Source organism: Electrona antarctica (assembly GCF_951216825.1).
Source record: "Electrona antarctica genome assembly, chromosome: 5".
NCBI lineage: Eukaryota > Metazoa > Chordata > Actinopteri > Myctophiformes > Myctophidae > Electrona > Electrona antarctica.
The window spans coordinates 19,443,096-19,464,139 of NC_136810.1; the positions used below are offsets into that span (position 1 = coordinate 19,443,096).

At 43.2% G+C, this 21,044-nt stretch overlaps 1 protein-coding gene across 1 annotated transcript in view; it reads right to left on the reverse strand.

The window, feature by feature from the left end:
* Window positions 1-21,044, reverse strand: part of tp53i11b (tumor protein p53 inducible protein 11b) — a 65,615-nt gene that overhangs the window by 12,263 nt on the left and 32,308 nt on the right. Inside the window, exons 2-5 of the mRNA XM_079501942.1 lie at window positions 7,360-7,497; window positions 3,839-3,897; window positions 3,510-3,558; window positions 1,319-1,415 (exon numbers count right to left, since the gene is read on the reverse strand). Of these exons, the coding sequence (XP_079358068.1) occupies window positions 1,319-1,415; window positions 3,510-3,558; window positions 3,839-3,897; window positions 7,360-7,485 (331 nt within the window). The 5' untranslated portion in view covers window positions 7,486-7,497. The remainder of the gene's footprint in view (window positions 1-1,318; window positions 1,416-3,509; window positions 3,559-3,838; window positions 3,898-7,359; window positions 7,498-21,044) is intronic.

The following is a 21,044-nucleotide window of genomic DNA, read 5'->3' on the forward strand; positions in this document are numbered from 1 at the left end:
CAGTAGTTAGAGCCCATTGAAAATGTAGTTATCCTCATAGGAGAACAAATTTAACGCCTTGTTTGAGCCAAATCTGGGTTGAACGTGATTAGTGTGGCGCTGACGGCATTGACGTTTTGGAAGTAGGTTGACAGGAACATGGGTGTCTTTGTTGTGTAGCGAATCTTGTAGACCAAGCCCATTGCAAGTTGCTGTACTCTGTCCTTCTACTCTGAGCCATGCCAACCTAGCAGAATGAGCAGGGGTGAGGTGAGTTGGCTCAACCTAGCAAAATGAGCAGGGGTGAGGTGAGTTGTAGGCACCGGAAGGCCAAGTAGTAGCCTGACCCAGCAGTGTCGTTTTCGTCGACTAAAACCCAAGACGAAAAATGTTCGTCGACTACCTTTTTTCACTGACGAAAACTAAATGGAAACTAAATGAAAACTAAGCTATGATGACTAAAACTAAGACTAAATATGTTGACAATTTAGTCGTCAAATAAAAACTAGAGAAAAATGTTAGGAAGGGACTAGTGGACAAGAGATACCAGTATAAGTAAAAGAAAAGCCATTTTGCATGCCGAAAATAGCAGATCTACAAGCTCGCGACACATTGTGAGCTTGTAGATCGGCTATTTTCAGCAAGTATAAAATCAACCATTATGACGGCATCAAGTCCCGCCAAAATACATTTTAGTCGACTAAATCAACTGTAGATTTAGTCGACTAAAGTCTTATGACATTTAGTCTACTAAAACTAGTCTATATAACACTAAAACATTCCAGGTGAGTAAAATGTGACTGAAACCAAATGAAAACTATTCAAGAGACTATGACTAAAACTAAAACCTAAATTTGCTGCCAAAAACAACACTGCTGAGCAGTTTGTTTTGGGGATGTCTGGAGCACTATTGTAGCACATTTGGCTGATTTAAGGACCATTAATGGAACCCAGCATGTTCACATTTTGGAGCGCGACTGACAACAGTGACTTGCATGAGATAGAAGTGTTGGCTACATCATCAAACCATCGCTGCAGCATGGTTTTAAGCAAGAAGAGAACTCAGAAGACCTTAAACATGGACTTCACGTCTCTCAAGACCAACCCACAGCATGTCTCTGAAATGATGAGAATCTGCTATGTGTCAGGACTCAGGAGGAGGGGGGGGGGGGGGGGGGGTTGCGAGCGCAAACAAAGTGAAAGCACTGAGAGCTTTGCACCTCTAAACAGATGATGTGACTAAATATATATAAATGTATATAGGGGTGTGTGTGTGTGTGTGTGTGTGTGTGTGTGTGTGTGCGCGCGGTGTATTCGTATAGTTGTGAGGAGGACTCACTCAGCAGTGCTCCTCCATAGAGGCGGATGGGGAGGTTGGCTGATGTCAGTTGCTCATCAAAGATGACCTCGTACAGCTGGCGGGGGAACAGCAGCGCCTGAAACACACACACACCATGTCTCCATGTTTGTCTAAACTCCATCTGCCTGCAGGCGATTTATGTGTCCATCACTTTCAACTGTCAATATCCAAACGGGGGTGGGGGGTTAGGTCCTGAGGCAGATTCTAAAAATGTTTTCTATACTGTATTATCTTTTCTGTAAAGGTTTGGTAGTGTAGTGTAGTGTCTTTTCTGTAAAGGTTTGGTAGTGTAGTGTAGTGTCTTTTCTGTAAAGGTTTGGTAGTGTAGTGTAGTGTCTTTTCTGTAAAGGTTTGGTAGTGTAGTGTAGTGTCTTTTCTGTAAAGGTTTGGTAGTGTAGTGTAGTGTCTTTTCTGTAAAGGTTTGGTAGTGTAGTGTAGTGTAGTGTAGTGTAGTGTAGTGTAGTGTAGTGTAGTGTCTTTTCTGTAAAGGTTTGGTAGTGTAGTGTATAGAGCGTCGCAGTCCCGCCCCCTACCATGGACCAGGAAATGAATCCCAATGCATTTTTCCCATAGACATTTCTTAAAGTATTTATTTAAAGACGGTTACGCCGTGGACAAAGCCAACTCGAGTCGTGACAACTCACAAACAATATTTTGGACCAAACAAATAATTACAAAGAAGAAAAACAACAAAAAAAGTGTTGTAACCTGCCGTTTTTTTTCTTCTTTCTAATTATTTGTTCGGCCCAAATTTTTTTGTTTGTTATCATGATTTGTCACGACTCCAGTTGGCTTTGTCCGCGGCGTAAACGTCTTTAAATAAATACTTTCTGAAATGTCTATGAGGAAAATGAACGGAGAATCATTTCCTGGTCCAGGGTAGGGGGCGGGACTGCGACGGGACTGCGACGCTTGTAGTGTAGTGTAGTGTAGTGTAGTGTAGTGTAGTGTAGTGTCTTTTCTGTAAAGGTTTGGTAGTGTAGTGTAGTGTATTGTAGTGTAGTGTAGTGTAGTGTCTTTTCTGTAAAGGTTTGGTAGTGTAGTGTAGTGTAGTGTAGTGTAGTGTAGTGTAGTGTATTGTAGTGTAGTGTAGTGTAGTGTCTTTTCTGTAAAGGTTTGGTAGTGTAGTGTAGTGTAGTGTAGTGTAGTGTAGTGTAGTGTCTTTTCTGTAAAGGTTTGGTAGTGTAGTGTAGTGTAGTGTAGTGTAGTGTAGTGTAGTGTAGTGTAGTGTCTTTTCTGTAAAGGTTTGGTAGTGTAGTGTAGTGTAGTGTAGTGTAGTGTCTTTTCTGTAAAGGTTTGGTAGTGTAGTGTAGTGTATTGTATTTTTTCTTGTCAAGTTTTGTTTCATTTGTTGTCTTAATTGTTTGTATGATTCTTTTATGTACATTCTCAGTCATTCCTTTGTGCCTAAACTGAAAAAGAAATACAACTTTGAATCATAAAATAAAATAAAAATAATGACAATTTTCGAAAATGCCAATCGTTGCTGTCGGGCAGAAACCTCTTATGTCCATATTTTAACGTTTTAGTTTTGTAAATTAACGCCCGACTTAATCATACTACAGCGTTACACAAAAGCACCAAAAGTAGCATATCCACAAACTCGCAACACGTCACTTTGAGCTTGTAGATCTGCTACTTTTGCTATTTTTGAATTTGGATCATGAAAAGCTTTGGACACGATATGGCTAAAATCTAAAATGAGTCTGACACAGATGCTTTCTGGTTTTAACCTACGTATTCTGGATGGGAACCCCTTTTGGTGTTTTAAGCATTATGTTATACTTTAGCTATTTAGCTATTTTTGAAAAATCGAGAAAATGTGGCGCAAATCTTTGAATATATATTCTTTCAGATTCAGTTAACTCAAATCTTTGCTTCTGGGGGGGGGGGGGGGGTCCCTGGAACAACATATTTTCAGGTGGGGGTCGGAGGCCAATTACATATATTTTTGGGGTCCTTGACATGAAAATGTTTGAGAACGACCGATATAGAAACATGGGTTTTTCTGAAAACTGTTAGCATTTAGAAGGCCTTTGTAGCATCGTCCTCAGGTCTAAAAGGGTTAATGGGTTAACATTTAGTTAACTCTCAACTATTTTAGGTATAGTTAATGCTAAGACTCGGTTAACTATCTCTTAACTAGTTTGTATAGTTTAAAAACACTCACCAAAACAGACATGCCTGTGAACGCCAGCGCAGAGATGAGAATCCACAACCTACACAAACAAACCAATGATACGATATGAACCAATCAGAGATGAGAATCCACAACCTACACAAACAAACCAATGATACGATATGAACCAATCAGAGATGAGAATCCACAACCTACACAAACAAACCAATGATACGATATGAACCAATCAGAGATGAGAATCCACAACCTACACAAACAAACCAATGTTATTATTCTTATTAGCTAAAACACTTACTGCCCTTAATGTCAGTAAGACAAAATGATTGACAGATGAGTGGTCCAATCAGTGTTCTGCTCACCTCAGACCGATGGGTTCTCGAACTGCAAACTTGATCTCATTCCCCAACATCTGACTGATCTGCAAGATCACAAAACAGATTACTGATCGGATCTGCAAGACCACACAACATTTTACTGATCTGATAGACCACACAACATTTTACTGATCTGATAGACCACACATTTTACTGATCTGATAGACCACACATTTTACTGATCTGATAGACCACACATTTTACTGATCTGATAGACCACACAACATTTTACTGAGTCCAGGAACACAAATGGACCACGGAGTATAGCATGCACGCACGGCCGCACGTGCACACACGCACGCACGCACGCACGCACGCACGCACGCACGCACCTCTGATCTCTTGTGTGATATTGTTAAGAATCACTTTGATCCGATGATGTACATTTTTACAGTCTCCCCAGGTGATATGAATATTTACAAATGCTCATGAATATTCATGAATATGCATGAGCTCTGTGAGAAGCATCGGACAGGTACCAGGGAGACACAGGAGCGGAGACGGGAGAGGAGAGGAGAGGAGGGAGCTGTGGGAGGGGAAGAGAAGAAAGAAAGGATGAGACAGGAGAGGAGAGGAGAATAGGAGAGGGGAGGAGGAGGGGGCTGTGGGAGGGGAAGAGAGAAAAGAAAGGATGAGACAGGAGACCAGAGGAGAAGAGGAGGAGGAGGGGCTGTGGGAGGGGAAGAGAGAAAAGAAAGGATGAGACAGGAGACCAGAGGAGAAGAGGAGGAGGAGGGGCTGTGGGAGGGGAAGAGAGAAAAGAAAGGATGAGACAGGAGACCAGAGGAGAAGAGGAGGAGGAGGGGCTGTGGGAGGGGAAGAGAGAAAAGAAAGGATGAGACAGGAGACCAGAGGAGAAGAGGAGGAGGAGGGGCTGTGGGAGGGGAAGAGAGAAAAGAAAGGATGAGACAGGAGACCAGAGGAGAAGAGGAGGAGGAGGGGGCTGTGGGAGGGGAAGAGGGAAAAGAAAGGATGAGACAGGAGACCAGAGGAGAAGAGGAGGAGGGGCTGTGGGAGGGGAAGAGAGAAAAGAAAGGATGAGACAGGAGACCAGAGGAGAAGAGGAGGAGGAGGGGGCTGTGGGAGGGGAAGAGGGAAAAGAAAGGATGAGACAGGAGACCAGAGGAGAAGAGGAGGAGGGGCTGTGGGAGGGGAAGAGAGAAAAGAAAGGATGAGACAGGAGACCAGAGGAGAAGAGGAGGAGGAGGGGGCTGTGGGAGGGGAAGAGAGAAAAGACAGGATGAGACAGGAGACCAGAGGAGAAGAGGATTAGGGGAGGAGAGTTGGCAAAGAGAGAGGAGAGGAGGGGAGGAGAGATGAGGACATGAGCGAAGGAGGGGTGGTGAGATGAGAGGAGACATGAGAGGAGGCATGAGAGGAGAGATGAGGAGACATGAGAGGAGAGATGAGAGCAGAAGGAGAAAAAAAATCTTTATTCAAGTTTTAAAAGGAAACATTGTTATAATCCGATTTATATAACGTTTTCTAAATACTTTTCTAGGTACTGTTTTCAGCTGTGTACTGTTTTCACACCACTTCTCCAGCTCGGTCCAGCTCTATACGCTGCCTCGTGGTCTCAGGTGATGAGTGATGTCAAGCCACACAGTTGGGGGTATAGAGGGAGTACATGAGTGGACTGAAAACATAGCTCTGTGGAGGCGCTGCTCTGCTGAGAGTCAATGGGGAGGAGTGGCAGTCACCCAGAGAGAGAGAGAGGAGATAACATGTATTCTCTTCCTAGCTCGCCCAATAATAATGTCCTGAGTTGTAAACAGAGAGCGAGAGGCAGGAAGCCACACAGAAGCCCTTCCTACTATTGTTAACATATTGTTATTCGTTACCCCTTCGGAACACGTTGCCAATTACTTATTTTTTAAGTGAAAGTGAACACAGGTTGTTCTCTTTTGTTTTGACATTTCCTGAAAAGTAACAGTTTCCACCGGACAGAGACGATATGCACCCCCATGTCAACATAACATTGTCACCGTCACCCAAGACGGGAAAGCGAGACACACGATCTCCGGTTTACTTCCCGTATCATGGAGTGGACGGACAGATTATTATTAGAAGGACCGGAGGATTTGGAGTCTATTTATTCCAATGGGAGAATGAAATGTGAACACAGCTCTGAACCATTCTTTAGTCCCCATGGTCACTGAATCATCACAAGCCACACAATATTTCCAAGATGTTCATATTAAAATGTTTGTTTTTTTCTAGCGAGACAAATCAGGAGAATCTACTTTTCTCTATCCAACAGCAACACACTCACGAGATTTGTAAATATATTTGAATAGTCCATCTGTAGTCTGACAGACGACCCATAGAGGGCGCTGTCCCATATAACTCTATGCTCTGTCCCCCTAAGATGTTCTAATAAACTGAGATTCTATATGGACATATTAAAAATTAAATAAAATGTGTCTGTTCCAATGCTGCAGTGTTGTTTTTGTCGACTAAAACCAAGACGAAAAATATCCGTCGACTACCTTTTTTTCACTGAGGAAAACTAAATGGAAACTACATGAAAACTAAGCTATGATGACTAAAACTAAGACTAAATATACTGACAATTTCGTCAACAAATAAAAACTAGACTAAAATGTTAGGAAGGGACTATTGGACAAGAGATCCAGTATAAATAATTTTACAATTAGTTGCATGCTGAAAATAGACGATCTACCCACAATGCGTCGTGATGCGACGCGACGCGTTGTGGGCTTGTAGATCGGCTATTTTCAGCAAGTGATAAAAAACAGTCATTATACGACGGCATCAAGGCCCGCCAAAATACATTTTTTTCCGACTAAATCACCTGTAGATTTAGTAGACTAAAATCTTATGATATTTAGTCGACTAAAAATAGACCAACACTAAGACTAAAACATTCCAGGTGACTAAAATGTGACTAAAACTAAATTAAAACTATTCAAGAGACTATGACTAAAACTAAAAGCTAAATTTGCTGCCAAAAACAACAGTGCAATGCTGACCGGATTCATACAACGCTAATGGTGGGTATAGGAAGATCAATGTAAAATAATGGAAGTCTGAGGATTTGCCTCCAGCACACATGTGGTTCTCTCAGCTTGGTATGGTGGCTGCTTAGAGAAGCTAGCTTTCAGGATGAATAATCAGTTAGATAATAATATGATTTGAAGTGGAATGTGCACCGTAGTCATATTGCACGCCCTTGACGTAATCCATGGTCAGGTAATGCCCTTGTGATTGTTCGCTGCTATTTTTAGATACATACGATACGGGTAGATGATGCGTTATTGGTCGTGTACACTATTTTATTTTTTTGACCGCAGGTCGCATTTACTATAGTCATGCCTTGTGTCATCACGTGACATCATCAGGGATGGAGTTCCAGAGTGTCAAGGAGTTAATAGAATAGATGCACTAATAGTGTGTTTGTATGTAGACTCCAGGGGTAGGCCGTTCATTTACAAAAAAACTTAAACCGACATGTTTAAGTTTGCGGCTGTGAGTTGACCTCTGACCTTTGAGCGGTGAACCTCTCCGTCATCGTCCTCTCCCCCTACTCCCAGGATCTTCCTGGTCTTCAATCGACTGATCAGGTCTGACTGACTGTGCTTCTTCATTAGGGGAGGAGGCTTAGTTGTCATGACGATACACACCTGAGAGAGAGAGAGAGAGATTAAGAGTTATCATATTTTATGATGTTTTCCTGATATTTTCAATAGTTTCTTTTACTGTCTGAATACACTGTCCTTCTAAATGCCATTTGACAGTATTATTGAAGACAATGCCGTTTGCCTACGTATAAAAAAGAAACTCTGATGGTGTGATTTTGCATCGTAGTTGCTGTCCATCTAGGCATCCCTTTGTCAAGTCCCGCCCATGGTTGTGCCCCTCTTCGGACCCATCTCTTCGTGGTTGGACAAAAATCCTTTCTCTCCTTCCACTACCATTGAAATAACATGTTTTTCAGTTGCTTCGTATTGATATTCTGTGCGTTAAATTCGTATTTTAAACTTGGTGTCAGTAAAAAGGAACATCACAGGCGCAGCATGGTGAATGGGCAAAGTGGGCATATCATTGTTTTCAGTTTCCAAAAATGATGTTATAGCAAATTCAACATAAACATGGCGGAACCAGGGTGGAACAAGGCAGAAAGAGCCTTCTGGTTAGTCAGTCAGGGACCAATCAGAAGGCTGACAAAGGGTGAATTGCGGATCTGCTGTGTTTGGCCAGTAGACCAGGAAGTTAGGAACTTTAGAAAGGTCAGTCCCATCTTCCTTTACACGTATTTAAATGGTAAAAGTATGGATAATGACAGCGAGGTACAACTTGTACACACTACTACTACAAATTCATGGTTTGATGTCTGCTGGTTGTATTTTAGGGAGAGAGAGAGAGAGAGAGAGAGAGAGAGAGAGAGAGAGAGAGAGAGATAGACGGTAGGTAGGTAAGCAGTTAGGGTTGCCACCTTTGAGATCTTGGAATAAGGGACACGCTTTAAGGCGTGTGTTTTGGGGTTATGCATTCTGAAATGCATGGACATCTATGCATTTCGGAAGACCTCTATAGAGCCTGTGTATGTTTTGCAGTTTGAAATTGTCAATTGCTATATGAAAAAGTAAATAATGTTAAATTATGCATGATTATCTGCTAAATGTACCCTTCAACTTATTGTTCATGCCATAATGACATCCACAAATGAGCATATCATAAGAGTTCTGATTCTCAATCTGAGTTGTTCTTTAAATGGGCACAATATATAATTCTACAGATTTATTTATTAGACTTTTAAAAACTCAACATTAATAAACAATCAACTATAGCCTAAAAATCTAGTGAAATCGCCTATAGTCTAGGCTTTGCCCACATCAGCCAAGATGTATTGGGCAGGTATTAGAAATACTACTGATGTGACATCTTGTAAAAACACAGATAAATAAGATCGATCTGAATCGATCTCAGGAGATGTTTCAGTCATGAAGAACTGTGACACTAGGACTACTGTTTGGGTCTTCTGTCATCTTATATATCGGGATTCGGGAATGTTGATCTTCTGATGCATGCTGTCAGCCAGTCCCCCATGAGCCACAGAAAACATACGCCGACATACTTTTACAGTTCGCTTTGTAATCACCTCCACTGATGGGCGGCGGTGGCTCAGGGGTAGAGTGGCTGGATGGTAAAAAAGGGTGCCAGTCTGAACCCGGGCTCCCCCAGAGTTAGTGTTGAAGTGTCCTTGAGCAAGACACTGAACCCCTAATTGCGCCCGATGTGTCTTTCATGGTTTCCGCCGCCATCGGTGTATGCATGTGTGTGTGAATGGGTGAATGTAATGCACAATCTATGTAAAGCACCTTGGATAAAGGCTGTATAAATGCACCATTTACCATGATGCCGTCAAGCCAAGGATTTGCCTCTTCCCACTCACATCTGTAGCCTGCTTTTTCCTGATTTCTCTGTAGACATGTAAAAATCACACCCGTGTGAACTGAGTGGTGTAAGGTCTTATATAGACTGATCAGCTGTGGTCTGACATAATGTCTGACGTAATGAAATCACACCCGTGTGAACTGGGTGACCATAGCAACCATGCTCATGTTTTGGTACGAACAGACACGTAAACTAACAAAGCCAGTTGTAGGAGTTGTTTACACCACTAAAAAATAATGTGTGGGGCAGAAAACAGACAGCGGAGGGGCCGGGCAGGCAGCGATGCGTCAGATACAGGCAGCGGAGGGGCCGGGCAGACAGCGATGTGTCAGATACAGACAGCGGAGGGGCCGGGCAGGCAGCGATGCGTCAGATACAGGCAGCGGAGGGGCCGGGCAGACAGCGATGTGTCAGATACAGTCAGAGGATTTGGCACAGAGTGCACCAGACGCAGCCACGGGATGTTTGTGCTCATGGAAGGTCCTGCGTGCCTCCCACCAGAACAATTGCGCTGACTTTAATATTTCCGGTATTTTATTTTGTTCATTGTTGTTAAATTCAATGTTAGAAGTGTGTGACACATACGTGCAGGGGGAATTTGGGGCGGCAGTGGCTCGGGGGTAGAGTGGCCGGTAGAACAGCCGGGTGGGAACCTCGGGCCTTCCCCAGAGTTAGTGTCAAAGTGTCCTTGAGCAAGACACTGAATGCTCCTGATGTGCAGGTGGTTGGTGCCTTGCATGGTTTCCTCCGCCATCGGCGTGTTAATGGGTGAATGTAAAGCACAATCTATGTAAAGCACCTTGGATAAAGGCGCTATATAAATGCACCATTTACCATTCATTATTTAGAATTTGGAACAAACCGCGTCTCGTATTGGTTCAATACGTGGGACGCATCAGTTAATTCTCAAATAAAGGACAATTCCTTATTTTACGGGACGGGTGGTGACCCTATTATGTCTGTGTTTCGATTTAATCCGTCGCTGCTTGCGTCATGACTTGCGCGTGTATATTACATTTGTGTCGGTGCTGCTAACTTGCGTGCGTGTCGGTGCATGAGCAACTGTGTGTGTGTGTGTATATATAAATGCACCATGTTTGTGTGTGTGTATGTCTGCAATCCACGTAACCCGAGTTCGCCCCACCGACTTCAAATTTGACACACGTTCCACTCCACCAGATTTCAGATAGGGAAAGCCCCTTGAGTTGCAGCATCTCATTTTAGAGGGGGTCCCGTAACATACAGACAAGCTACATAAGACGTACAGTACACAGAGACAACATACAAATACATAAATACACAGACAGCTTGCTCAGCCTCTCCCACCCACCCCACCAACCACCACATCAGCAGCTGTTAAGCAACAGAGGAATGAAAGTGCAAATATATCGGTGAATGTGCTATAACTGGTACTTTAAAAGCATAAACAAGGTGAGTCAAGATGGCAATGAAGGGAAGTCCTCACTCTGCTGTAGGAGGAGAAGATGAGTTTCAGTATACATACATGTACCACTGGCCTGCCATTTGTTTAAAGCCGCATATACACATCAAGCATTACCACCACCACCACCAATAATAATGATGGTAGATCATGGTACAAGCAGCTATCTATAGGCTACATATAAACAACGTATACACAACGGTTCACTGGCCCTGGGGCATTCCCCCCGCCCCCTCAGCTCCACTCACATGCTCTGTGTTGTTTGTCAGTTGCCACACTAATTAATACACCTGTGCAGCTGCTCCCTGTATGCACGCCAGGCTCCAAGGTTCCGAATGAATGCCGAATGAAGCCAAAAGCGGAAGTAATGCAAACGCCGCAGTTCTTATTAATGGCCCTAGCAGGTGGCGCCAACTCCCCTCCCGCGTCTGCGGAGAAAATGTAAGTAATTTGACCTTAGTAAACCTTTTCATGTGTGTGCGTGTGCGTGCGTGCAAGAGAGAGCGCGAGAGAGAGCGAGAGCGGGAGCGAGAGAGCCCACCACCCCTTGAAAAAGGGACAAAAATTATTTGGCCTCGGTCAACCAAGCTCAATGAACTCGGTCTGCAGTCCTGCTGTGTCTGCCGTCACTCAGGTACAAGCATGCAACCAAGTGCAAAATGACTTCTACTGGATCTCTTGTCCACTAGTCCCTTCCTAACATTTTAGTCTAGTTTTTAAATTGTCAGTATATTTAGTCTTATAGTTTTAGTCATCATATCTTAGTTTTCATTTAGTTTCCATGTAGTTTTCGTCAGTGAAAAAAAGGTAGTCGACGAACATTTTTCGTCTTAGTTTTAGTTGACGAAATCAACACTGTTCCCTACGGACTGTCTCTCAGTCTCACAAGACAGTGGGGGCTGTAGCATGCCACTTGAACACAGGCCAGGGGTCTGATCAGCCCTGGTCGTGTCGCCTGGAACGATTCCAGGTTTACAACACTGATGACGTGTCCACGTTTGTGCATCAGTAGATGTTTAATTTACTGAAAGTCTTTGGGAGTGGCAGTAGGCTACTAGTAGTGACAACCAGGAAGAAGACTGGCAAAATAGGGCTCAATGTATGTTTTGTTATAATAATGATGAAAATAGCTACGGTAATAAAGTTGTCAAATAATTGCAGTGGAGTAAAAAAAAAAAAAAGTGTACAATACTTGCTTTTGCTGATGTAGCGGAGTATTAGTATACAGTAATGTAAAATGTAAATACAATGTTACATTCCCCAATTACTATTTTCTGAACTGTACTGAAATTAATTAGGTCATCTAATCAAGGTGATCAATTAAAGATGGACTGCATCCATTATTGATGTGTGCCACCAGAGGGGAGTATTGACACACGTTCTCATTGATCGGGGGGGGGGGGGGGTAGATCCATAATGCCTAGAAGACCAGAGGTCTGCATGGATCCAACACTGTGGTGCGTCTAGTCCATTTAGGCCTGACGTCGAAATTTAAAAAAATGTCTTCTAAATGATGACAATTTTCTGAAAAACCTCATGTTTCTGTATCAGTGGTGCTCAATATTTCATGTCAAGGACCCCAAAAATTATATGTAATTGGCCGCCGACCCCCATCTGAAAATATGTTGTTCCAGGAACCCCTCCGAAGCAAAGATTTGAGTTAAAAACGTTCACTCTGCAAGAATATACATTCAAAGATTTGAGCCACATTTTCAAGACCTTTCAAAAATAGCAGACCTACAAGCTCGTAGCGCGGCACTCGGTGCCGCCCTATGAGCTTGTAGATCTGCTATTTTTCATTAGCTAAAGTATAAAAACACCAAAAAGGGTTCCCGCCCAGAATGGGCTAGTTAGAGCTGCCGGCGTTATTACCGTGCTAATCTGCCAATGAAGCTAATGAGAACTGAGCTGAATTGAATTGGGCAAGACAGAAAACGTGAATATAGATCCGGAAGGGCTCACACATGTTCTCCATGGAGACATGGATGGATTCTTCTTAGTTTGGGGCCCAGTTGTGGAATATATGGGAGGAGAATACGCAATAAATATTATCAAGGGCTTTTGCAAATTAAGGAACCATTCCTGTTAAGTACAAAGGTTTTATGATTTCGAAGACTATATGAATATCAAGAAGAAGATGATGCATGGACTTATGTGGGTATGTCTATGTGTATGTGAGTCATGTATCAGTTTGTGCAAAAAATGACAAATAAAATGATTGAAAGAAAGAAAACTATAGTCACTCTACTGCATGGGTCTTCAACAGGGGTCCAGGGACCCATAGGGGGTCCTCAGAGTTACTACAGGGGGCCACCAAGTCATTGTGTGATAGGATCTTTTTTTCTCTTTCTATTATGATGTAGATCGGCTATTTCTGATACTTTTGCCCAAGAAGGTATCGATTCACCAAAAACTATATAGATAGACAAGGTTTCTGCCCTGACAGCGCCACTATAATCATAAAGTGATGACATCGCTGCAATGCTGATGTCATCACTGATGTCACCCCACACACACCAACCTGTGTTCGGACGCCTTCCAGGCAGCAACGTGTCACTCTCTCACCCCCCCCCCCCCCCCCCCCCCCCCTCCCTCCCCCCTACAGGAGAGGGATGATAATAATAGAGTCAAGAGCATCATAGAGGATGAAAGGAGACAGTATAGAGGAGGCATTAGTATAGTATTGCGCGCACACACACACACACACAACCTGTGTTCGGACACCTTCTGGGTGGCAACGTGTCACTGTGTCACTCTCTCACCCCCCCCCCCCCCCTCCCCCCTTTCACAGGAGAGACATAATAATAATGGAGTCAGGAGCATCAACTGGAGAGGATGACAGTAGACGCGCGCGCACGCACGCACGCACGCACACGCGCACACACACACACACACACACACACACACACACACACACACACACACACACACACACAATAGCATGTGCGGAACCCTCGCAGACCGTCTTGATAGATAAACTAGAAAAAGGTCTCCACCGCTATAATAGGTCAATGTGAAAAAGGGTGACATTTCTTCTTACGCCTTCGATGGCAATTGGATGATTTGAGGCATTTTGTTCCAAATATGTGTTTTGCAAAAATCCACCTGTTGGTGGCGCTATAACAGGCCAATGTGAAAAGGGTGGGATATATTCCTCAGCCTAGTAGGAAAGTCTGTGAAAGATTTCACGTAAATTGCACGCTGCGTTCATGATTTGAGGCTTTTTCCTGCAAACTTTGAAAGCCAATGTTAGCCAATTAGAATGGAATATGAAATATCGGACAGATCTGTCTTGAACACATGACTATAGAGATACTGTGTAACGATTTGTGGGATTTTTGGACAGAATCTGGAGGAGTATTATCAAAAAATGTTTTTTTCAAAAGTCAGCCTCCTGGTGGCACTATAACAGGCCGTTCTGGAAAATGTGGGGCAGAGGTTCATCGTTGGCATCCAGGGAGTGTGTGTGCAAAATTTTGCATTGACCGGGTTAACGGTGCCAGAGATTAGCTGTTATACAGACGGACAGACGGACACACACACACGGACAGAGTGCAAAACATACTCCCTCCCCTTGCCTTCGGCCTGGTGGAGACAACAAAACATACTCTCTCCCCATGCCTTCGGCCTGGTGGAGACAACAAAACATACTCTCTCCCCATGCCTTCGGCCTGGTGGAGACAACAAAACATACTCTCTCCCCATGCCTTCGGCCTGGTGGAGACAACAAAACATACTCTCTCCCCATGCCTTCGGCCTGGTGGAGACAACAAAACATACTCTCTCCCCATGCCTTCGGCCTGGTGGAGACAACAAAAAAGCAGAAGTGCTCGTTTGGAAATAGCCTGGTTTCCAGCCCAATTCGCTGCATTCAGTGAATTTGTTTTCACCTCGAAGTGACACTGACAACAAAACAAAACCAGGCTAGTTTGGAAATACTTGATTTGAATCCGATGAACATGTTAAGCCAAAGGACAGTTGCAAAACTCATATGTACTGTGATGTTACTTGTTGAGGGATGGGCCACTTAAATGAAATAATGAATGAAAAATGTATTGATTGATTGATTTCTGTTCTCTCTATTATGTTGTCATTTTCAGACAAGTTGTTGTGCTTTGGCGGCACGATCATAAAAAGGCAACTGAAGTGAATAGCCACTAGACAGCATCAATACGCAGACGAGAGCCATGGGGGAGGGGGGGGGATAGATAACAGCACTTACAGTTTGACAACCAAAGCTCATAACATTGATTTAACATCACGTACGGGCTGTTGACCTACAGATTGCTACAATTACATGATTATATCGACTGCACAAGAGATGCCATCATCATTTTCCAGAGAAAACCGATTCCTTCAGCATGGGGGCATAACAATATAACAATAGAACATAAAACCTACATTAAAAAGTCAACAACCAGCGAAAAACTAAGTCTTGAACTGGACAGACGAAAGCGTACAATAGAGGGTCGCGTGACATCATCATCAAACGCGGAAGTTATGCAGGAGTGCCTAATGAGTGGCAAAAAACTACGTTCTGGCCTTGACAGCCCATACATACACCAAACAGAAAAGTCTGTGTGCATTAAACAACATTAAACAATGTTAAACTCACTTTTCCTGTTGCTTTGCCACTCGATTTGCCACTCGATGTGCCATTCACTTTAAGCATGCACTCTCTATTGGAGACCTCTTTCAGTCTCCTACATGAGATTACGTCAGCCACCAAATGATTGACTTAGATATGCGACAAAAACACATTCACTGCCAAGGACGACTGCTACAATATCCAAACAAACAAACAAAACAAACAAAACAAAACAAACAAAACAACGACCCTGTTTTGTAAACCGAATAATAAGATGCAGCAATACAAATAAATGAGGGTGTTTTGTGTGCATGTGTGTTGCGTGTGCGTGCATGTGTGTGTGTGTGCGCGCAATGTGTGAATCTAATATCTTCCACATTCCACAGCTGATGCTGATGCAGTTGCCTAGCAACCACCAATGGAGCAGTGGGCTTGTCTGTTGATGAAAGCAGCTGCGCTGATGCTGAGTGACTGGGCAGTGGTGGCCTAAACGTTAGCGGAGTGCACATGCCGGAGGTTTCCCAGTGTGATTCCCCGGAACGTCAGGAGGAGAATGACCAACACTCACCCCGGCCCAACACCACTGAAGTGCCCTTGAGCAAGGCACTGCTCCAGTGGAGCTGCTCAGTGTCCAACAGTAGAAGACTGTGGTTGTACTGGTCAGCTCCCAGTACAACAGTAGAAGACTGGTTGTACTGGTCAGCTCCCAGTACAACAGTAGAAGACTGTGGTTGTACTGGTCAGCTCCCAGTACAACAGTAGAAGACTGTGGTTGTACTGGTCAGCTCTCAGTACAACAGTAGAAGACTGTGGTTGTACTGGTCAGCTCCCAGTACAACAGTAGAAGACTGTGGTTGTACTGGTCAGCTCCCAGTACAACAGTAGAAGACTGTGGTTGTACTGGTCAGCTCCCAGTACGACAGTAGAAGACTGTGGCTGTACTGGTCGGCTCCCAGTACGACAGAAGACGACTGTGGCTGTACTGGTCGGCTCCCAGTACAACAGTAGAAGACTGTGGTTGTACTGGTCAGCTCCCAGTACAACAGTAGAAGACTGTGGTTGTACTGGGCAGCTCCCATAGTCCGGCAGCCGACAGGCTTCTTACATTTGGTATATAGTCTTTTTTATTGGCCTAAAATATTGTCTATATACATACATTCATGAATCCACTTGCTGACCGGCTGTTAGTATTGGGCAATCTTTTTTATAGGGGTTTCTTGTGACCCTACCATTAACATCCTATGGCTGGCAAAAATGTCAAATTTTCATTTTGCTTTAAGTAGCATGTGACATGTCAAACTAGGGTTTTTTCATGATTCTGAATCCATTCCAAGCATTAGTTTTGCACAAAATACACTCCTTGGGCTAAAAGCAGCCATAGCCACTTGCCCAAATGTGCCCAAAATGTGCCGACCTCATCACATTTGTCATGATGTCTATGGCCGTTTTTAGCCCAAGGAGTGTATTTTGTGCAAAACTAATGCTTGGAATGGATTCAGAATCATGAAAACCCCCTAGTTTGACATGTCACATGCTACTTAAAGCCAAAGGAAAGTTTGACATTTTTTACATTTTTGCCTGCCATAGGATGTTAATGGTAGGGTCACAAGAAAGCCCTATAGAAAATTGCCCAATACTTTCAGCCGGTCAGCAAGTGGATTCATGAATGTATATATATAGACAACATTTTTGGCCAATAAAAAAGATATACCAAATTTCTCACCCGTCCACCTCGGCTGCCGGACTACCAGTACAACAGTAGAAGACCGTGGTTGTACCGACGGTGGCGCCTCTGGCGTTCCCTGGCCAGAGGACGGCGCCACTCGTCGGCAGTCTCCTCCGTGAGAGTGTGGAGGTCGTACTGCTGGGGCAGATCGGTGTGTGCACGCATCCAGAGTGACTGGGATTGTAAGGCCACTTCAGACAGGCAGCGACTTTAGTGACGCAGGCGTTCTTGCCTGGATCAGGGACAGATCTGCTCATGGGGGGCACGGGACGCGTAGCTTGAAAGAAAAGAGCTCACCACAATCCATTTCTAGTCGCCCATGGGCGTGTGCACAAATGAGCAAGCACGACAATTTCACAGGACCGCGTGTCTGGAAATACGCTCGCTTGCTTGCGTGCGTGCGTGTGTGCGTGTGTGTGTGAAGGGCGTTTCTGGAAATGAGGAGCACTTGTGCTCAGCTACTACCCTGGGTAAATAATGAATATAAAAAGAGAAAAGGGTGAAATGTAAGCAGGGTTTCAATGAATCACCATCTTTGTTTTTTTTTAATTAAGTGTGTTTGTTAAGTTTGTGAAGTTGTTTCTGCTGGACATGAAACACTGAAATAATGTGTTCATTCATTCATTTGTAACTGACATCGTACACATTTCTACACTTAACTTCACACCGTTAACGCCCACACTATAAATGAAATGGCAAATGGTGCATATAGCGCCTTTATCCAAGACGTTTTACAACATAGATTGTGCATTACATAACTTATAGCAGCACTATGTTTTCCTCTTCTACCATGGATTTGAACCAGGTTTCCTGTGCAAGTGCTGACATTTTTTACCATTGATCTAATCGAGCCTTCCTGCTTGCTCAGGGGATAGACTGAATCTTGACCATCAGGTATAAAATTATGTCAGATGATCTGTGTCTTTTTTTTTTTTTTTGACACTGACGAAGACCTGCGCGCCGAAACACGTTGGTCTGTCTGGTATGACTGCTGCTGCGGAGCACTTTGATCATTAAACAAAGACTCTTACTCGACTGGATGTGCAGATTTTATTCATTTTCTGTGTCTAGGTGAGACATGATCTTTGACACGATCTAAATATCTCATGAATGACCCAAAAGCAGGGAGACAAAATATTCCATAGAGATTGTGTAAATTATACTGTATTAACACATACGCTACCATACAGAGTGTGTAACACATACATACCATAGAGATTGGGAGACAAAAATAACAGTATTAAATTAACACTGAGACAACATGTGGACAGTTTACCTCTATAGAGAATGGAGTCACCAGATAACAAAATCATCTTTTCATAGTAATGAGGATTATGTTTATTCCATCCTACTATAAATGTGCCACGTCTGTGTGTGTGTAGACTGGAACTCACCTATGCTTTTTATGGCATAGGCAGCTTCCGGCAGGATCCGCCGGGAGAAACTGCAGGACATGAGACGTATTAATTAGGCCGACAGAGAGAGAGAGAGAGAGAGAGAGGAGTGTGTGTGTGTACATTTGTGCGTCAATTTATCATAGGTGCAGACGATCAGTAATCAGCAGCGAGAGAGCGATGTTTGTGCTACTGTATGCCGAATTGAAGTGGACTCGGCCCCAGACTTTTTTTTTTCTCCCTGGAAATAAAAATGTCTGTTTCCGAAGGCTACTGTGTGTGTGTCTGCGTGCGTGCGTGCGTGTGTGTGTGTGTGTGTACGGTTGTAATGCACGTAACTCGAGAACCATTTGCCCCACCGACTTAAAATTCGACACACGCGGTCCACCCCCCCGCAGGGAGTGCAGTGCCCGGTATCGAGTCGGTCGGACCCACGGTTCTCCAGAACCACCACAACAGGCTCTGGTCAGGCTTTGCCGGTGGGCCTAATGAGCCCAAGTCCCCTCACCTGTGCAATTTCCAGCCTCTGGCTCTGCCAGTGGGCCTAATGAGGCCAATTCCTCTCACCTGCCTTCCCTCCAGCCTCTGCCTCAGCCAATTGATTGCCATGGCAACCACACACCTGCCAATTGATTACTTAACCAGTCCACTTTTCACAGTCAGTTTGCACTCTTCACACACAGGCAGACAGACAGACAGATACAGAGATCTCCATGTGGGACACAGACAGTTAAAATGGGTGCTATGACAACAGGTATTATATACTACAGACATCTCCATATACTGTATGGGCACAAAAAGGACAAAGACAGATAGTTAAAACGGGTGCTATGACACGTTCCCAAGTAGGCCGGTGGCCAACGGGCACGTACAAGTCTAGTTGGAATTGATGAGCAGGGATTTTTAACAGCATGAGATCAGAAATGTTCAAAAGTGATAAATGTGCAGTATTTCTGCTGCTGACATCACAGTAAACCAGCTGAAGATGAGTTATTATGTAACGTTATGAAATAATTGAGCCGACCGGAGGCTTTACAGGAGGCAGACAAGATGTCCATAATACATCCATTAAGAGCAGTTTTCATTTCACGAAGATGAAGGGACAAAGGTTGCGTTTTTATTATTACATCTCGTTTATACAGGCACGTACGCGTAAAACTGATTTTTGTTCGGCTTCTTGCAGACAATGAAGTATCATGTAATAAGAAGAATAGAACAAAAAAAAGAACAGTAAAAAGAAGAGAGACGGAAAAAAGAGCAACATCAGAAAATATCAGCCTATTTACAACACCCCATATGAGCTTGGAGACACACACTTTTTACACCAATTTTCCCTCAGGAAAGACATATTGTTGTACCCTACTGGCTCATTATAAGATGACACGTTTTCTGTCACCTCACTCGGTGTCACTCAACAATATAGGCCAACTAAGTTACTTAGCCTATATGAGTCACTGTTTTGGAGCGTGTGTGCGTGCTCATGTAGTTAATGGAGTGTGTAGCTCCTGGAATGTGAAGCAGACATGTGGAGGCTAAAGTTTAAAGTGAAGACAGGCTTCACTTTAAACTTTAACCTGTTTGGGTACATTTACACACAATGGCTGTGGCACTTCTGTGTGGCCTGACCTGGCAGACAGAAACACATAGTCGTCTAATCACATTTTTTTTTGCATTAAGTGTCATTATATTATATATTATATTATATTATATATTATATTATATTATATTATATTATATTATATTATATTATATTATATTATATTATATATTATATTAATTAAGATTTTCAAAAATAGTGTTGTAAGCTTGGATTGTCTATTTGCACTATTAACATTTATTTTCAAAGCATATCAAAGGTTACAGAAATGTAATTCATATTCATAAAATTCCAAAGTTCACCGACTAAAAACTATATGTTTCGATGTCAGTGGTGCTCAACCTTTTTCATGTCAAGGACCCCCAGAAATATCTGTATTTGGCTGCAGACCCCCATCTGAAAATATGTTGTTCCAGGGACCCCCCAGAAGCAAAGATTTGAGTAAAAAAACGTTCTCTGAAAGAATATTCAATATAATATATTCAAAGATTTGTCCGACATTTTCACGGTTTTTCAAAAAGTAGCAGATCTACAAGCTCCTTGTAGATCTATTAATAATATATATTATATTATTTTTTCTATTACTTTAGCTATTTTTCAACAACTAAAGTATAACATAATGCTTAAAACACCAAATGGGGTTCCCGTTCAGAATGGGTCAAGGGCTCAAGGCTGAGCATTGCTGACGCACATCCTCCCCTGGAGGAACATTATCTGTGGAGGAATGTGGGGTCTTTGCATTTCTTTAGACAGATTCTCATCTCAAATTTCTGACTAAAGATATGGTTTGATGGATTCACACACACACACACACACACACACACACACACACACACACACACACACACACACACACACACACACACACACACACACACACACACACACACACACACACACACACACACACACACACACACAACTTAATTCAAACACACTAGCACTATATAAATGCACCATTTATCCATGCGTGTGTCACTTTCTAAATTGCTGCCACACACAAGCATGCATGTACGTTAAACTGTTG